Source organism: Pelodiscus sinensis, chromosome 15, assembly GCF_049634645.1.
Source record: "Pelodiscus sinensis isolate JC-2024 chromosome 15, ASM4963464v1, whole genome shotgun sequence".
NCBI lineage: Eukaryota > Metazoa > Chordata > Testudines > Trionychidae > Pelodiscus > Pelodiscus sinensis.
Window position 1 is genome coordinate 8,846,472 of NC_134725.1, and position 19,914 is coordinate 8,866,385.

General features: G+C 45.5%; 1 protein-coding gene across 2 annotated transcripts in view; it reads right to left on the minus strand.

The window, feature by feature from the left end:
- Nucleotides 1-1,022: 1,022 nt before the first annotated feature.
- RNF10 (ring finger protein 10) overlaps nt 1,023-19,914 on the minus strand; it is a 32,996-nt gene continuing 14,104 nt past the window's right edge. Inside the window, exons 4-17 of one of the 2 annotated variants that reach the window (XM_075898078.1) lie at nt 17,718-17,808; nt 14,815-14,999; nt 14,598-14,734; nt 12,087-12,247; nt 11,311-11,445; nt 10,879-11,125; nt 10,503-10,636; nt 9,910-10,027; nt 9,256-9,357; nt 8,547-8,678; nt 5,994-6,103; nt 5,602-5,662; nt 4,012-4,188; nt 1,023-2,281 (exon numbers count right to left, since the gene is read on the minus strand). In XM_075898078.1, coding sequence (XP_075754193.1) covers nt 2,205-2,281; nt 4,012-4,188; nt 5,602-5,662; nt 5,994-6,103; nt 8,547-8,678; nt 9,256-9,357; nt 9,910-10,027; nt 10,503-10,636; nt 10,879-11,125; nt 11,311-11,445; nt 12,087-12,247; nt 14,598-14,734; nt 14,815-14,999; nt 17,718-17,808 — 1,867 coding nt within the window. In that variant the 3' untranslated portion in view covers nt 1,023-2,204. The remainder of the gene's footprint in view (nt 2,282-4,011; nt 4,189-5,601; nt 5,663-5,993; nt 6,104-8,546; nt 8,679-9,255; nt 9,358-9,909; nt 10,028-10,502; nt 10,637-10,878; nt 11,126-11,310; nt 11,446-12,086; nt 12,248-14,597; nt 14,735-14,814; nt 15,000-17,717; nt 17,809-19,914) is intronic. The other variant, XM_075898079.1, reaches the window with a different exon arrangement.

A 19,914-nucleotide genomic window follows, 5' to 3' on the forward strand; every position in this document is an offset into this window, starting at 1 on the left:
ACAGGCACTATGCTCCCCCTCAGCTAATCACACACTGCTCAGAGGGGACTACATATTGCAGGTTTGGACCCAGTACCTAGGTAGGTGCTGCAGCATGCTCCACCCTGGGCATTTGCTTACTTGGTATCTCTTTCTGCATCCTTCCCCTTCTCTAACACCCAGGTAGTTCCCAAGGAAGCACTTCATGTCAGCTCCCCAATTCTTCCCTTAGCTCACTTTTCAGCTGCAGGCTGAAGTCCTTATTTTGTGCTGCAGGCTGAGGATGCTGCTTTGCTCCTGACTCAAGTAGGTAATGATATCTGGCTGCTCTCAGAACTGTTTCCTCCTGCCTCTGCTGCCCCACACGGGTTTATTAGTGACTGTGTTGAACAGTACAGCGATTGGCATTTCTTTGCACCTTCAGGAAGGGAAGGGCATTGGGAAGTAAAGGAGGCAGAGAAAGGCAGGCAAGGAGAGGTAAACCTGCCTCAGCCCCAGGGAGCTTGAGCTTGTCTGGCTCTCTTGATGGATTTTTACCAGTGTGTTTCTTACTCCATGGAGCTTGCAAGGCAGAGGGAAAATGGACAGGGCTGGGGAGCTGAGACTTCAGCCTTCCCTCCCCACTTTATACAGCTGCTGCTTTATTGTTTAGCCTCATCTTCTCCTCCCCCTGCCCCCTCCCCCCTTGGTCCCACTAGTCCAGGACTGCTGTTAAAGTGCAGAGCTGCAGCTGAAGCAGTCCCCTCACCCTCATATTGACTAATCAAGTAGTCAACTGAAATTGTTGATTTGATTAGTTAACCAATTCACATCCCTAGACAAGACTTGGACATTCCTGATAAGTTAAGGAACTTAAGAAAACTCAATACTTTGTAAGGAAGAGCTAGAAGCTTAGGGGCACAGCTACATTCTTTGCCTTTACAACTGGCTGTAAAGGAAGCCTTTTCAGGCAGCATCTGCTCAGCCTAACAGAAAAAACACTTTTCAAATCGAGCCCTAACAAGCATGCCAGAGTACAGAGAAAGAACCTCCCCCACCACCAATTCCAGTTGTGCATATGATTTATTGCAACTGTTCACCACTGCTGGTACATTACACCTACAGTTCATTTTATTTAATGAAAATCCATACCACTTAGCTCATTAGCTTCAAATTAAACCACAGGCAATGCAGAATGAGACCACTCCCAAAAAAAAGTGGGTGATGGGGGGGGAAGGGGCAAGGGGAGAGGGAGAGAGAGAGAGAGAGAGGAAAAAGATTTGTTTATAGTAAGATGAGCCTAGAACAATCCAACTTACATCCCTACAAAAAGCAAAATAAGGCCCCTGTCCTCAAAAGATAGGACAGCCTGGTTTGCTACTGTGAGGTTAACAAATCTGCAGATATCAAAGATGTCACCTATTCCCTTGATTCAAATGCAGCTGGTCTCAAAAAACCACCCAGTCTAGTTATCAAGAGCTGGTGGTTTATTCCAGATCATGCAGACAAAGAAATTCTTTTTAACCTGTGCTGGCTAAATATTGCAGTCTTACCACATCCATGTGGTCACAATAATGTAACCACTTTGCATTCCAATGTAAAGTTACTTTGACATAAATCCTGGACTCTACATTTCAGAATGAATTGTAATTTGAGGTTGATAAAAGATCTACTTTATTTCCACCCTTGGTCTAATCCTTAGGTACCAGAAGGAGTGAGTATCATCAGCTATTTGTGTCATCATTTTGAAGATTAAGACCCCTCCTTCCTCTACAATTTAGAATCAGGAATCTCTTCATTATTGCATCTTTCCAGCAGGGGGCGAACTGCACTTGCTAAGAAAAAGAATTTGCTTTACAGCAAACTGCACCTATTGCCAGATACTATGTACTGTTTCTCTTATACACAGGTAGGGACAGTAGAGGTTCTCTGCCTTTTGAATGAAAAACCACACTGCAACAACTGGCAATGCCACAGATAGCAATAGAAATATTTAAATTGTTGATGGGCCAAAAGAACTGACTTGGCACAAACTGGAAACCTTGGATAAAGGTAGCCAGGTTCAGTTTCTCTTAATACTTTAATTTTGGTATAAACCATCCAAATGTGCTAGAATTAAATGATGGGCCTTCTTCCCTCAAGGCCTAGAAACATGGATTTAGTCTGATCAAGCTTAAATACTTAAACTATAGCAGCAAAACAAAAAGCAAATGAAAACCAGGAAACAGAACTTTTAGACAGCAGCATCACTTTGTGTGGACAACTGAGGTGCTAAATAGCAGCTTCTGTTTCTGCTTCTTTCTTTTCTTGCCTCCCTTTTCCTCTGTAAAAAGAAAAAAAACTGGCTTAGATCAAGCCATATTTCTCCCCAGGTCCTGTGATTTTTCCCACTTCATTGTGAATAAATTGGGAGATTTAGTTCCAATGTATGTACTTAGAATCTTGTTTTCTATTGTTTGGCAACAGAAACCCCATTCATAAGGGTTAAGAACAAGTGCATTTGCAACACACTGCAACTGCAAGTTGGATGGCAGCATTTAACAGACTAGTACATCATTCAATGCATATTCATTTAAATGACAGCATCAATATATGAATTAGTTAGGGAACTTCTATATAACTACAGTTGGCTGCAGAATGTGTCATGGAAGTTCCAGAGACCACAAAAAACTTTGGGATGAGCTAAGCCCATCTTACCACAGATGACCAATCCTTGCTCATAGGGCAAAGGCAGGCAAATTACAGCCTGTGGGTTGACCCAAGCCCACCAAGCTGCCCTATCTGGCCTGTGGTGCAACAGGAGCCTCGGGCAGGCTTCCTATCTGCCCTGCTCTTCAGAGTGGCCAGTTGCTGGGGCAACATGCTCTCTGCCTGGGCAGTGTTTGCAGGGCAGGCAAGCCACAAAGTACCTCCCTGCCCCCAGAACTAGCCGTGCTCAGAGAAGTACATGGTCTCTGCAATCAGCCACTCTGAGCACGTGGGGGCATGGAAGGCAGGGAGCCTGCCTGAGGAACCACTTTGGCTGCCAGCCAGGAGCCATATAGGTAAGTGCCTCCTAGCCAGGGCCTGCCTCAAGCACCCTATCCCTTCACTGTCCCTACCCACTCTGCTCCCCCTCCTGTACCCCTGACCTATATAACCCAGATTCCCAGTAACCCTATCACCTTCCCCAGGTCACAATCCAAACCCCTGTACCCCCTCCTGCATTTCTGACCTAGGTCAGAATCTTCTCCTGCACACTCCCCTACACCCCAATCCTCTGTCCCAAGTCCTATACTTCACCCAACTTAAAGGATTCCACACCCAATCCCCAATGCCAAGTTCCCTTCTGCATGCCACCTCCACCCCAAACCCTGCACCTCCTCCATCAATAAAGGAAGAGTGCAGCTCTTGACCCCTTACCAAATTCTTGGAGTGCCCCCAGGGCCTGCCTGAGCCATTCGTGCATCCCAAGACCCCAGCGCATGCAAGGCCCCACCCCCGGCAATAGCCCAGCAGCCCTGCACGGTGCCCCTTACAATGGGGCACCCCAGGCAATAGCCTGGTTGGCCCATACCTTGGGCCAGCTCTGAGTGTACCCCATCAAAAATTGCCCACCCTGACAGTGAGCAGCAAGAAGATGGTGCATGGTGAATGCTGAAGATACAATTGTATGCTGTGCCTCTCAGGACCAACTCAGGTGCAGTCCAGGAGTAAGAGAATGTGGTTTTAAGCCATCACAATGCTTATGTGATTCTGGGCCTGTTAAGGCAGGTGTAACTTCCACTGTAACTTAAGAGTAGCTCCTTCAGTTTGCCTCTGAGCAACTCTGCAGCTTGGCACTGCTCAGAATGGTTCTAGTGTTGTTACAATTCTATCCCCAGCATACCACTACACTGCTATGCAAAGACTTGGGTGGGGACACCATATAACTTATGCAGTGCCAGCACTGGGAGAAACTTGCCCAGCTACAAATGGGGCTTTTATGGTTCCTGTACACTGGGAGGAAGGATTCCTTCTATCAAGGAACAGCAAATGGTAATTGGTCACCTGAAAAGTTTGCTCTGCTCTTACCAGAAAGGGAGTCCGCTGTGGACGGCTTGTCCAACTTTAGGAAGGCTGCCTCAATAGCTTGGCTAAAGGAGTTCTGGAAGCTGGGCACAGGTATACGGTCAGAGTTGTCACTCTCTCCATCACTATCTGCTGGAGCAGGAGGTGCCAGGGTATTCTGATCTGGAAGGAAGAAGATTTCTAGAAAGGCCAAAAAATTAAGGCCTTACCTACCAAATTCACAGCCACAAAAAGTATGTGAAGATCATGCCATCTGATCTTGTGCACCTTTCCCTTGTGAAGTCTGTGTAGTAGAGGATAGCAAATTGGGGGGTCCTAACTCAAAGGGCATTGCAGAGGAGGGGTGTCACAGTATTGCCATTCTCACTTCCGCACTGCTGCTGGTACCAGCTCTGCCTCCAGAGCTGGCAATCCAGCTAGTAGCTGCTTCCCTCCAGCTGCCCACTGAAGGCAGCAGCACTGCCAGCAGTAATGCAGAAGGGAAGCAATATCATAACCCCCATACAATAACCTTGCAACACCACTCATGCCTCCTTGTGTGTCAGGACTCCTACAATTACACCAAGAAATTTCAGATTTCTGTAACTAAATCATGAAGTTTACATTTTTAAAAATCCTATGACCATTAGTTGGTCAAAACAAACCATGAATTTAGCAAAGCCCTACAGATGATGGAAGAGTTGTATTGCCGAGGTTGTACAAGAGTGCTTTTATTCAGTAGCGATTACACCTGAAATTATGCAGGTTAGAGCCCTACCAATTTAATGGCAGTGAAAAATGTCAGAATGTGAAATCAGCACGTCCCTGTGAAATCTGATCTCCCCTGCGGCTCCTAGATGCTGTTCTGGGGAAGGACAGGAGTTGTTCCCCCTCATTAGACCCACCTCCAGAGGCAGTACAGGAAACAAGGGCAATACTCCCTCATTTGTATACTGCAACAGCCTGGAAGCTGGGCTCCTGCCACAGCTCCAGATCTAGGTGCCAAGGTTGGGGCTTTGTCCTGCAGCAGCTTCTTCTGGGCAGGGGACTCCCTCAGCAGTAATAGCCTGGGCTCTGGCTCTCCTCCCCTGGGGGCATCCTACACCCAGCCACTCCAGTCCAGGCTTGAGGCTTCTTCCCCTATAGCTGTTTAGTAGGAAGAAACCTCTGAGGTCCAAGGCTGGTACAACCATTTTTCCTGGGGGGGAATCTCAAGTTGACGAGGGGCACCTACCTTAATCTGTCTCTGGCATGGAATGAACTCCTGCAGGGGTTCTCCCAACAGTATGGGGGAGATTCTACCCACCTCCACCTCCCAGAACTACCTCTAACTGCTAGAAGGGTGCTGCCTTCAGAGCTCAGCTCTGAAGGCAGCACAGAAGTGAGAATAGTTATCTTGGGGACCCCTCTACTACAATTTTGTAACTCCACACTCCTAAATCCCATTTTAGGACAGGACCTCTATAGTTAGAACACTGACATTTCAGATGGAAATATCTGATATTGACAAGTTTTAAAATCCTCTGGCCATGAAATTGGCCAGAATAGGGGCTTGCCAAATTCAGTCCAAATTTAATCACTGGAAATAGGCTTTCAAAAGGAGGATTTCCTTACCTCTTGTGTCTGAGGCAGCTTTGGGCCACTTTTCTGGCTTTGCTTTTCCAACCCTCAACATCTATCAAGTATGGTGAGAAAAGAGCAGAGGAAAAAGCATGAGAAAAAAAAGCATAAAAAAGCTTACCAAGACCTATCTGCTAGCATCCCCTTCCATACCCTAAGGAAGTTGTACGGAAATGATGCAGTTTGTATAACACAACCTTCAAGGACTGTTTTAGTATTACGGGTCTTTTGCCAACATCAATAAACTCTGAGAGGTAAGATCCTCCCATTTTAGCAGCCAGTAGGCCTTGCTTTGAGGTTTTAAACTTCAGGCCAGGGAGAAAACATCAAGACAGTCAGTTGGGGGGTTCTGTTGCATATGCTATTTTAGAGAAAGGAGGATTTACCTGGGCAAAAGAGGGGAAGGTAGATTCTTCTTCCAGGCTCCCAATACATAATGATGGGCTAACCAGGCTAGCAGCAGTTGACAATGGAGTCGAGACAGATTCTGCAGAGACTAGATTATCAGACCAGGAAAGTCAATTACATTAGCAAAATCCCACATTTGTGGAACTAAGGGCATGTCTGGCATTGGAGATTTCAAAATAACTCCTTATTTCAAAATAGCAAGGCGAGCATCCATACTACCAAGCCTCTTATTTCAAAGAGACTCCTGTTTGTGAAGAGGAATAAGCTTATTTCAAAATAACCTGGTAATGTAGACATACCCCGAGGAGAAAGAAGTGAACGAAGCAGTCAGCAGAGTTAACTAATGCATTATAGCCTATCATTTCTCAATGCATGCGGTCTATATTTTCCCATATGCTATTTTGCATCTTATACAGACTGTCCTAAGATTGTCCTTGTATAAAACTCTTACTAGAAAGCAAATGACTAAGGACTGTCCCTGAATGCTGGAAGGAGACCCAAGATGAGACTCACCTAGAGTGGTAGAGTCATTGGCCTTTGTCCTTCTCAGAGCTAAAAAAGGGAAGCCTCCTATATTCAGCGTTAAAGGTAGCAGGTCTCAGGTTACAATGCACAAGAAAAATAAATGGTGGTTTACTCAAGGCAGAATTACACAGTTACAACCTTTCCCAACTCCCCTTGAGAGTGAGGTGCATTTCTTGGAAGTACCTGTTCCTTTTCCTCCAATATGAGGTTTCTTGTAAGTGGTGGCCTCAATGCAATGCTCAGACCCACGATCGAGACAAGACATAGGGATGATAGGCAAAACACGTATGGAGATATTAGGGCTGTGAAAGGTTAACTGTTGGAGGGACTAGAGCAGCTTCCTGTCCATGGCAGACTCAGCTGACATGCCTGCACTCGGAGGGGGAAGCCCCCCTGGCCTGGAGCAGCTTCCCTCAACCCCTTTTAATTGGTTAACCATTTAAATGGGATTTTACATCCCTAAGAAATACACTTTAGTCTTCCATTTCTAGAGATTGGACTTTTGGATTTCACCACTAACACACAGATTTTGTGGCTAGCAGTGGAAGTTTAGCTTGGAGTTCTGAATCAGAAAGCTTGGGGGAGGGACTGCATCAATCCATCTATGTCAGGGGTTCCCAACACAGTGCCCGTGGGAGCCATCGCGACTACTGGGGCATTTTTGTGTGCCCGCGCCAGCATTTTTGAAACAGTGATCTCCAAAGTAGGGTGCACACACCCTAGAGGGTGAGCGAGACTACTGGAGGGAGCACATGCCGCTGCGCAACAGCTGAGGGGGAGACGCTGGTTCACAAGACGTCCAAGGAAGCGCATGCACGGCAAACACACCACACATGCGCTCCTCGGATGTCTTGTGAACCAGCGTCTCCCCTCTCAGCTGTTGCACGGAGGGGGTGCGCGTGCCGCCATGCAACAGCTGAGGGGGGAGACGCTGGTTCACAAGACATCCAAGGGAACGCATGCACAGTGTGTTCAAACGCCTGCGCAAAAGTTGAGGGGAGACACCCGGCGGCCCGTGATGTCACAGCCCAAGTCTTTACATTTTAAAACCACATGGCCCAGCTCCAGGCCCAGCACATGGTCTGGGGTCATAGAAGCAACTGGGGCTGGTCCCGATCACAGACAAACTGGAAGGCAGAAGGTGGGGGTGTGAGAAAAATAGGGGGAAAGGGTGAGAGAGGAAGGAGCTTGTGCTGAGGGGAGGGGGCAGGTCAGGAGAAGAAAGGGGAAGCATGGAGGAGAGAAAAATGCCAGGGGACCAGGTGGAGACAATGAGGAAAAGGGCAGGAGGGGAGGTGTCAGTGGGAGGGGGGGACGACAGGGTGATGCTGGGAGAGGAGAGGGGAAAGGCATTGGGGGCTATGGTGGGAGGGGCGGTGCTGGGAGAAGGCTTGAAAGAAGGGGTAGGCATGAGGAAGGCGGGGATGGAGCAAGGCATGTGTGAGGGCACAGGGGCATGAAAAAGAGGGCAAAGGGGGTGGGGGCAGTGAGGGAAGGGGGAGGCACCAGGAGGGTGCAGGGCTAAGGGAAGGTGCAGGTGCCAGGGGATTCTGGGGGTGAAGCAGAAGGGCAGACACCTGCAGGGGAAGGACCAGCACCAGAGGAGAGAGGCAGGGCAGGTGTGTAGAGGGAGGTGTTAGAGGGGGTAGCTCACATGATCAGAGTGGGGCTACTGGAGGAGTGGGCACGGTGGAGAGAAGGACTGGTGGAGGGGGGCAGGTCTCAGGAGGGCTGAGGGCAGCGAGAAGGGCAGGAGTCAGGACAGCAGAGGAGGGTGAGGGGTTGGGGGGGCAGCAGGCACCAGGGGAGCTGATGGAGCAAGGGGAGGAGACAGGGCAGCAGATGGTGGGAACATGGTGGGGATGGAGAGAGAGAGTTAAAGGTGCCATGATTTTTTGGGGAGGGAGGGTGCATTTTTTGCTCAACATTTGGACATCCCCCCCCCCCCTTTTTATTAATTCAGAAGGTTGGGGACCACTGATCTATGTATTCTCACAGTTACTCACCTGTGAAAGAGACAGAGCTATCAAGAAGTGACAAAGAGGAGCTCTGATTTTCACTGCTGGTGAGTTCTCCTGAGCAAGAACTGAAGGCAGGAAACTGCTGCAGGTTCTCTAAAGCAATGTGGACCTCTGGATCTAGAGAGAAAACCAGAAATAGTGTTTAATAACATTATTCCATATTAAGCAATGTTCGTAAGCAATGGGTCACTAGTGCGCAAGTGTTAAGTTGTTTCAGAGCTTTGGGAGTGATCTCTGAAGGAAAACAATGATACTGTCATTGACACCTTGAGAAAAACCCAACTAAAAGACCTGCTCCTTGGTAGAGATAATCCCTGTGAAGATGTTTGTTCCTCCTTCACATTTCCAGTTGAAAAGGAGACTTTGGATTTAGACACAGAATCCAGGAAGTTACAGGGATACAATACATCCTTTCCACTGCAAGATCTACCACATTCTTCAGCTTCAATAGGCTGGGCATAGTAGAGAAGAAACTTAATTGTGCTGTGTCAAATGTTTTGACCCAGCTAGCACAACTCATCTCAGTAAAAGGAAAGAATGCTAGAGTTTTACAGCAAAGTTATGGTGAATATGTATTAATCATGGCAGGCCTTCAAACTGTAGCTCAATACAAATCCCCTAAATTCTCAATTCAAATGCTGGGAAGGTGTGAATAGAAGTAGAAATCCACTAGTTGTGCCCAAGAGAGACTTACACTTGCCCTGCTTCTTATTCTCCTCCATCTCAATTCTGCGTTCCCGACGCCGTTCATCACGAGCTTTCTTCTGCCGCAGGCGTTTCCTCTTTTCAATGTCATCTAAGAGTTACATAAAGCATAGGATACCAGGTTAAAAAGCTAATTGGTAAGTCTTTCCAGTTTTGGAGTTACTTATGGATAAGTTAAACAGTAAGTGTAGCATAGTATCCATGTATGACTGGAAATTCACTCACATTAGTCCATACTCTCACATTTTTGTCTATTCCACACACAAAAATCTCACTTGCTGCAGACAAATCAAAAATATTCTTCAGTCTGAGCGGGGCAAATCCCTAGTTCTAGATATGAACATCATGAACAATTAGCCTGACTGAAGAACAAGTGAGCCTTTTATATTCACATTATCCATTTGCCCTCCCAGCTACCCCTTCTTCCAAACTCTTCATGGTCACAGGCAGTGCTTTTTTGGTAAAAATAAGTAAATAACTGAAAAAGGTGCCTGTATCCCAGGGGAAAAATTGCTGAGCTCTGACTGGAGGTGCTGGTACTGTATCTGGAGATGCCAGTACTGCATACCGGGCAGTACAGTCACAAAAAGAGCACTGGTTACAGGGTATGATCCCTACTTGGAAACGGAATGAAAGCACTAACCAGAAAATGTCTCTAGGGTCTCCTTAGATATGACAGGAGGCTTCAGAGCCAGTTCACAGATGCTGAACTCACAGGTGAGAGGCAAGTGACATAGGTAACGATGGCGCTGTCGCACATCCTGAAAGGAGAAGAGATATTAGCTATTTAATTGCAGCAGAACTTATTGGCCTCCAGGCTAAGTCTTTTACTTCCCAACCATGGGTTTCATACAATTTTTAGGACATGACATTACCATCACCCACCACTTGTTCTCAGACCCAGTCTTGGCAATATTTATATTGCCAAGTACTCCACATTAATATGTTCTCAGGAACAGAGAATGAAAGCTACACCAATGAAGTCAGTCAATCCAGGTGAAATCTGGCTTATAGGCATTGCTGCCTCAAAGGTGCCTTCCAAGAAAAGCAGATCCTGACCCTACCCCCCAGCACACCCCCTTCTCCCCCCCAAAAAAAGAGAGGTGCTTCAGTTAAGTATTAGAAATTGCTTGACAACTGCTATTTCCTAGTACTAGCTTTCCAATCAGCCCTCAACTGCCCTCCCTGAGGAAAGAAACCATCACTGAGAATACAGGGGAAAGCTATAGCAGTTACCTCTGTCATAGAGTAGCCAGTTATCTCCACCACAGCTGCAGTGAGCTTCTCTGGACTGTTTTCCAGGCTGCCATACTCACGAACAAGACAGCGAACATTCACAGGGTGAAGATACATACACTGTCCATCCTCCGCTAGAAGGGAAGAAACTCACTTGTCACTTCTCCACTTCAGGCACTCTTAACTCCCCTGAAATTATTGTTTTATCAAAGCTATTCCTCCCAGCTGAGTCTCACACATTAAAAAAGAAATTTTAGACTTCCTTGTGTGAAGAAGTTCTTTCATAGGGGATAACAAGCTCATGAATCCATGGAAGCTACAAATGCCGCCTCTGGAGCACTTTTTTCTCCCTCCACAGAGACTCCATTCCACTAACCTTGATAGAAATAGTAAAAAGGAGAGGAGTTGCTCAATCGTCCACTGCTGGTTGTAACATTAGATTCCTGATATTTACTATCTGATGGACTAGTTTCTTTTGAAGCATTCACATCTGCCAACTTCCTAGTGTCCACCTCAGATATCTCCTCCTCTTCTGCTTCCAGGGGAAGAGGAAAGGAGCTCCCAGAATCAGAGTGTGCTTCCACTATCTCTTCATCAAATGCGGAAAGGTACGCCAGAACACCCTGTTACAGAAGAAACAGCATAGCATCGGTATTCAATTCACATCCTTCCATTCAGAAGAAAGAAAGAATTACAATCTCTGGTATAATGCTCTGAGAAAGGCAGGTATCCTCATTGCCTGCTTATCTTACACTATAGCGAAGAGTTGGATCCCAACTGTGCTTGTTCTAGGGACCAAAAAACCCACCTTTTTCTCCTGGGAAGCTGCAGGCTCCCTGGCCATAGAGCGCTCCATCAGGACCAATTCTTCTACAGCTGCTGTGGCTCCTGCAACATCACTGTTGCTACTCTGGTCGGAAGACGACAGAACCCTCTCTCGATCCTGTAGGCCACCCCCAAAGAACACATTTCAGCTTTAGTCCAGGACAATGACAGTGTTTCTATTCCCTCTCCTTGGATCTCAAACTGCCACAGATCAAGTGTCCCTTTATTACAGAACTGGTTACCAGGTGAGTGAGGGACATCAAATTACTCAGAAGTTACCTCTTGGCCATCTGTCACAAATTGGCTCTGAAATAAGCACTTACAGGTTTGGTTAAAGACAAGACAAAAGAACCACTACCCCAAGAATTATTCCTTATCCAAAGACAAACACAACACAACTCATTCTGAAGATATGACACCATTCAGAAGCTGGTGGCAAAGTTCTGTTAGTGATAGGCATGTATGTAGTTATTCCCTTTCTGTATTTATACTGCTGCTTTTGATCAGCAGGTGCCACCAATATCTACCTTGCTAGTATCTAGTGCTCCAAAGCAAGAGTATTTTCTTTAACACATCATTGCTACAGTAGATACTGAATTCCCATATTTATATTGACAGACTTGAAGAATTCTCCCTCTTCCCTCACCAAATAATACAAAAAAAGTCACTAAATATGTGGCCTTCATTTAAAAAACCCCCACACATAATAAGCATAAAGTAACCATTAACAATCTACCACAACTGGAGGGTAGTCCTCACCTTCAGTTCCTGGATAGCTGCCTCGATAAAACAAGCCTCAGTGGTGTGCTTTTCTTCCTCATACTGTCGGAGTAATGCTGCTTTCTCTTCCAAAATCACCCACTGAAGCACCTGCTCCTTGGATGCCAGCAGCAGCTTAGAGTATTGGCTGTGCTGCTCATCTGGCCAGGGAAAGAATATCAGAAAGACATCCATGTAGACACCCAATGTGAAGCAAGCTCTAATTTCAACTTATCCATTCCTATTATAATCTTATCTACCCTTTGCCGGCAAGTCTATTAAAGATTAGATCTGTGCATAAACAAGGGTGTTGGCAAGAAGTTACTATGACAGGAGAGCAGTTTATTGTAAATTCCCATGGCAAATTATGAAGTTAACAGTCTCTATAGAAATTCTTGCAGAATGTTTACACTATTTGTTTTAGTGACTTGCTCACAAATATTTGTAGTGTGTGATTCTTTACATTTAAAGACTCTACAATGGGCTTCTATTTTAAAAAAGGGGAGGACCTTTGAGCTCTTTATTAAATAAACTGTCTAAAAGGATTTCCTGCCTTAACCCCTTTACAGCATCAGGAATGACAAGTCTAGTCTTCCCTCATTTTGATGGCTGACCTCAGGATGATGGTTCTCACTGAGGGCTAGGAACTGAACCTTAGAGTTTGGTATCAAACCTAAACTTTAAAATAGTGACCAAAATATTCCTTTCCTCTACCCCAAATTGCTTTTATTAATTTCAGTGTTTGAAAACCCAGATAAACTTTTAACAGGACATTAGGTATCTTCATTCTTCCAAATGCAACCATCGCCCAGTTTCATAGTGTTACTCTGGTGCAAAGAGCAATCTTATATGTGCATTTTGCATCTTTTGCCACATTTAGATTTCCTTTAAGAGCAAGCTTAATACCGATTCTTCTGGGTTTGCAGTTATCCCAGTGCCAAGCATTACAATATCAATATAGTGCTGTATGTCCCCACCCTCAAGAGTTACTGATGCATGCGCAATTGTAACTCTCGATACCTAAGATAAACATCTGAAATTATTCTAAAGGCCAATCCCCCGATATAGGATCCTAGAGCATAGAAATAGTTTAATTTCTTTCCTTGCATAGGAGTGGTTGAAAGACCACACAGGTAAAAATAACCCATAAAACAGTAGTGATAACGTGAAGAACTTATCAGCAGTCACAAGTTGTAACACGATCTTTTCCATTAGTGCTTTAAGTGTATAACACTGTATAAATAACTATGAAGCTCAAACATTATTTACTTGTTCCCATAATATAAGAACTAGAGGACACCAAATGAAATAGGTAGCAGGTTTAAAACTAATAAAAGAAAGTTCTTCACACAGCGCACAGTCAACCTGTGGAACTCCTTGCCAGAGGAGGCTGTGAAGGCTAGGACTGTAACAGTTTAAAAGAAGAGCTAGATAATTTCATAGAGGTTGGGTCCATAAAAGGTTATTAGCCAGGGGGTAAGGAATGGTGCTCCTGGCCTCTGTTTGTCAAAGGCTGGAGAAGAATGGCAGGAGACAAAATACTTGGTCATTGTCCTCAGTCCACCCCCTATGGGGCACCTGGCACTGGCCACTGTCAGCAGACAGAACACTGGGCTAGACGGACCTTTGGTCTGCCCCAGTATAGCCCTTATGTTCTTAATCAAGCCAGAGATAGGTTTCCAAGGATCTGCAAGTTTTCCTATCACCTATCAGGAGATTCCACTGGTAGAATCATATACATGCTGCTGCTACAATTATTCTGTAATTCATGGTAAAGTCAAATCTAAAATAAATCACTCTCCTGCCAAGTTATTGGTTGAAGAGGAAAAAACCCAGACAGATGAAGAACTAAGACCAACAAAAAGAAATGAGCTCTGCAATGATGCATAAATAGTTATGAAATACAGAACAAACATTCAGTAAATTATTCTGGGATGGCAGGACCTTGCACCATACTAGAGGAACACAGTGTACTGGAGCAAGTTTATGGAAGGAAGGGAGTTCTAGAGTAGCAGTGCGTCTACAGAGAAGACCTTAACATGAAATAAGGTACACAAATTGAGCTCCATCAATTGTGTAGCTTATTTCAACACTGGGAGAATCTACACAGATTATTTTGAATAAGCTCTTCCTGACTTCCCTTACTCATACAATGAGGATTACGGGAGTTAGAGTAAGAAGTCTTCCAGCTTGACAGTATTCAACATTATTTCAAAATCACCGCCTGCTGTGTAGCTGTGGACTAAATTTCAAAATAACGCTAGTTATTTAAAAATAAAGTTGCTGTGTAGCTGTACCTTAGGAGACTGCAATTTAGTAATTTAAGAGATGATAGTTAACTCGATTAAGTACAAGGATTGAGTTACTTTCAAATACTAAAGGTTTCTAATGGGCCATATATAAATGCATCCATAGTGAGCTAAGTGAGGTTTCCCATAGCAACCTGCTTCCACAATCAGGTTTGTCATACATGCAGCCAACATTCCAGAAGAGATTTCATGGAGTACTCACCTCCCAAGTGAATGGGCTGCTCTACATTCACCCACTTGGATTTGGGCAGTGGTATCAACACACTTTTCTCCCTTCTCATTAACTGCATAGTAATGGTGTCACCAATTGCATACTGGCGTGTTTCCATAGCAACAACACTGCAATACAGGAACAAACTAAGTAGCAAGAATCAACTTTACAAACAGATGAAGGAATCTGAGTAGTCTGTAAATCTTACCTCTTGAGATCCTTCTTGTGAATGGACCCATAACAGATGGGGCATTTGCTCCAGGTTCTCTCACTCAGGGAGAGATAGTGTAGAATGCATGCCCAGCAGAAGATATGCCCACAACGGGTGATCTTAGCTGCAGTTGGTGGATATAGGCATATTGGGCACGAGGGCACTTCATGGCTACAGATTCGCTGGATGGCCATAATAGAAGAATAATACAAATAAGTTACTAACATTAGAAAACGGAAATATGTTGAAAAGTCAGTCACTTTCTCTAGAGGGTAGAAATGTTTGGCCAAGACAGACTGGGACCTTTCCAAGAAGGCTGGTGTCACATTATTGGATTTCAATGTAAGTAGGCAGATCACTGTTGCACCCACTGTTGTGTGTTTTCCCCAGATTCTGTACAAAGTAGGGATGCAAGATGCTAGTGACTCAACTAGTCACTTCCTCCCGCACCCCCTCTGCCTTTAGAGAGGCAGTGGGGGGAGCAGCTGGTGCTGGGGGAGCTGGCTTAAAAGTTGGTTCCCACTAGCATTGTCTCTGTGGGGGGAAAAAAGGGGAGTCAGGGGGCACAGCATGGAACTGGCAGCACTTCCACCTTAGAAATGTAGCAAGACCAGGGCTCTCACTACATTTCAAAAGCAGAAGTGCTACAGGGAGCAAGGGGCCAGTGGGGGACTACAGTAGTATCAGAGGTAGCAGCACGGAGTGCTGAGGGGAGCTGGTCCATGAGGGGAGCCAGTTTAAAAACCAGCTCCCTTTGGCTGCCTGTCGCCCTGCACTGCTGCCTCTGATAGTTCCAGCTCCTAATAAACTTTTAATGCGGAGCTGCAGTGGGGGTAGGTCCCGGACCCAGTAGGAGCAAAGACTGAGCCAGGCTGCTGGCCAGCCTGCTAAAAAAGTTTACTGGCAAGGGGAGGGGGAGAATGCGTGTAGTCTATAGCATTAACCTATACACTTTTGCTTATCAGTTCGTCAACTACACTATTACATCCCCAAATGAAAGCTTTGCTAATTCTATTCATGCTAGTAATACTCGTATGATTTTTATATGTAAAGTTATGAATATTGGCTCTGTACTTATATTTTAAATGTTTTCTGTCTAGGAGACCGTGCAGGCACCACTCACCTATTGTGAGGAGTAGTGTCCCAGTGAATACTGCATGGACAATAGCTCTTAAGTCGGGGTGGGCAAAAGGGACTTGACAGTGGATCCAGCCTGCAGAGGCCCTGCTGCTCTTCTGCCCCCAGGCCAATTAGGACCTGAAGGCAGGAGAGCACACGAAGCCCTCTCCGCTCTGCCCCCACCTTGTGAGCGGCACACAGCACTTCAAAGCGCCACTCGCAGGGCAGGGGCAGAGTGGAGAAGGCTTCATGCACTCTCCCTCAAGTGGCCTGGGGGCAGGGAGCATGTGAAGCCTCCTCCCACCCTGCCAGGAGAACATGGCACTTTGAAGCACCACACACTGCTCGCCAGGGGGCGGGAAGAGGGGAGAGCGGAGGAGGCTTTGCACGCTCCCCCACCTCCAGGCCAATCGGGGCTGGGGAGCCGCATGAAGCTTCCTTCGCCACGCCCCGGTCCTGCAGCACTTCAAAGTGCCATGTGTTCCTTGCAGGGCACGGGCTTCCCATGCTCCCCCACTCCCAGACCAATCAGTCTGGAGGTGGAGTAGCCCCACTCCTTTCAGGGTGACCTGGGGCTACTTCAAAAATTTGAGTGATCTCTGGGCAAAAATTACTGCCCATCCCTGTCTTAAGTGTTGCTAACTGACACCTGAGGAGCATACGATGGCCCCCGTCTAAGGGGGACATACCTGGGACCCTTATAGAACCTTTCCCAAAAAGGACAGAGTAATCATGGTGATCAAAATGAGCTCCATTCTGGGAAATGCCACCACTCAAGAGAATAACAGATTTCCCTCTGCATGGGCAAGTTTATAAAAGGATCCTGGGGATGCCTACATCTTTGTTTTCATTCCTGCCCACCTCTCCAGAAACATCTTTGCTAGGGATTGAGGGCCCAGAAGGATTTGTGCTAAAATGTGCCTAAGGTAGACGCATTAACAGGTTACCAGTGTCAGACTTTCAATGTACAACAAAAGCTTGGTACTGCAGTCAATTTAGTTTCCCTTTTTATGTTCACTGATGCCCATCTTCAGGAATAGCAGCATCACAAGATTAGTTACTATCAGATGACAGATAGCAGCAGACTTCTTGGTGTCACCTTAATGACTTCAAAACCTAACTACACAGGTAAACTTTCTCTGCATCTCCCACGACTAAAGAAATTGATGGGACCTAAATTTCTAATGGAATGTTAGAAGAGTAGACAGATGCTTCTGTGGTGTAGTCTTAGAATATAGCTATGGGGGAGGGGGAGGGAGAGGAGTGTGAATGTGTGCATTAGTCTCAGGGTAACAGTACAAATCCTTCCCTCCCAAATGCATGCTCTGCATCACTTAAGTGCATCTTGAAAGAGCCATTTCTAGATCCGGTTGGAATCTTGAGTAGCTACAGATTTTTGTTGTGAAGCAAAAGAGGTTTACCCAGGCATAGGATAAGTGTCTCTAGAGGCATTCTACACAGCACATTTCCAACAACTCCATACCTGTGACCTTGTCAGAAGGCTGACATTACTACATAATGCTCTGGAAAAAGGATGTCAGAACTAGCCTATTCCTAACTAACTTCCATTTATAAAACAAGGAGAAAGAAGTCTTCCTTCCTCCTAACAGTATTTGGCAATATTAAGTTCCTGTCACATGAAGTCTTTCAAAACTTGAAAGGAAAGAGACTGGATAGCAACTAAAGTCACATTATGTCAAAATGAACTAGAACAAATAGGTACTTTTGTATCAGATAGATGAAGAGAAATAAGTTTTTAAAGCCATCCCATCACTACTGACCACTTGTTCCACAAAGTCCCAGTTGACCAAGGTATCTGGGTCAGCAAAGTTCACTGCGTAGTCCTGCTCCTCAGACACCACAAATTGGCAGCTAGATGGAAGACAGAAAGTATTGTAATTAACAAATCACCTATTCCAATTGTGCGCAGGTGTCAGCAGAAGCAAGCTTTTGGATTAAGATCCTCAAGAGACTAAGTCAGTCCTTTTCTTAAAGGTAGTACCCAGGAAGTGCCATACACCAGGTATGTGAAAAGATCTGGCATATAGGCTGACCAATGTCATCTGTTATCAATTATATTAATAGGGCTAAGTTCAGATCCAACACATTCTTGGACACAGTTCTCCCTGCAGTTTGGCTACGTTGCAGGAAGTTCTTTTCTGAGAACAGGCTAAACAAAAGGGAACTTAAGAGGATATGGCTTTCCATAAAGGAAACTGAAATAGAACACAAGGCAGAAAGATCACATATTATTCACTCAAGTCTTTACACACAAAGTAAGTTCACATTTTACCATAGAACAGCAATTATAGCAGTACTTTTTCTGTATCTGGTCACTACTTTTAAGACTGTGAAAGGTTAAACCTGCCTCAAATTAAAGGTAAAGCCATTAATGTACATGAAACTTGTCTTTCATGCTCTGATAAACTGACTACCGTAAAAATCGCAAGTATAATGCACACCCTGACCTTAAAATCTTAGCATAATGAAAAAACTGAACTCCTATGTACAATGCACACCCCATTGTACAGGAGAACGGGAGGTAACCTGTTTCTGAAGTCCAGAATTTCTTGGTCTCTGCATGGGTGCTGTGGGCAGCAACACGGCCTGCCCCGCTGCACCAGGAGCCGACCCACCAGCACCAAGCCCAATCTCACCTGCTTCCCAGAGGCGGCTCCAGGCTGCAGGAGAGCGGGAGAGAAGGCCGTGCTGCTCCTACCTGCAGGCTCGCCTGGGAAATGCACGTGCAGGAGACAGCTGCCTGTGCACTGCGCCAGCTCATGCCTGCCGCGGGGACCCCCAGGCACAGCCTGAAGGAGCACTAGGCAGGCAGTGAGCCAGGGCGCTGCAGCCTGGCGGCGCCGACGACTCCTCGCCTTGTCCAGGAGCCTGGCAGGGCAGCGGCTCCTGTGCTGCACTGAAGCAGGAAAGTTTCCATGCAGAGGGGAGGGGGAAGTTTAAAAACGTTAAAAAAATTGCTCCTATGTATAATGTGCACCCCGGTTTTGAGCCTAAAAACGGGAAAAAAGTGCCCATTATACTCGTGATTTTACGATACTTTAATTGATGCATTCAGTGTATATTCCTAAAGTACGAGTATAAAAATTACTACAACTTTTACTATACATCTGTTTAAAAACAAAGATCTCTGCATATGAGGATTTAAAATTGAGATTTGGCTTGATCCCAAAAGGAGCACCTTTTAATGTCTTGCTGTACTAAGATGAATTGGGTTGGTTTCATTTATACCACATTACTTGAGCTACAAAGGAAATTGAGTTATTTTAGTGGGAAAGGCACCCAACAACGTACATTACATTTTTACAGGTGGTGCTTGAGTGTCTGTGCAGAAGGATATATTACCCTTTCCATCCACCACACTCAGTCCATTTAATTCACTTCCTTTCAGATACCAGTATCAATTTTTATAATCAAGGATAGGACATCCTTCTCCCTTTTATATAGGCAGAAGGTAATCCTAGTACCAAAGCAAGGGAAAGGCATAACCAGTGGAGAACTTCAGTAACTACTACAAAAAAGCCCTTCTACAAACACTCAGTATAAGTAAATACATAATTTCCTGACAGTCACATACAGAGAATGGAATACACATTTCCTGAGGCAGAGGTTCTTGAACTGCATTGTATAGTAGTCCACTCTAGACAACAAAAATCGTTATACAACTCCAGGAGGGGAGAACAAAGCCTGAGCCCAGCCAAACCCTGCTGCCCTGGATGGTTGGAGGGGGAGCAAAGCCAAAACCTGTAACGTAAGACCTACTACCCACAGCTGAAGTCCTAGGACTTCAGATCTGGCTCTCGGTGGTGGTGCTCAGGCCTCTGCTTTGACCCCAAACTCCAGCAAGTCTAAGCCAAAACTGGCAACTCCATTAAAACAAGGTGATGCAACCCACTCTGGAATCCCAACACAGTTTAATCACTATGGTCTTAGAGTTCAACTGTATAAATGTCTAGGAGC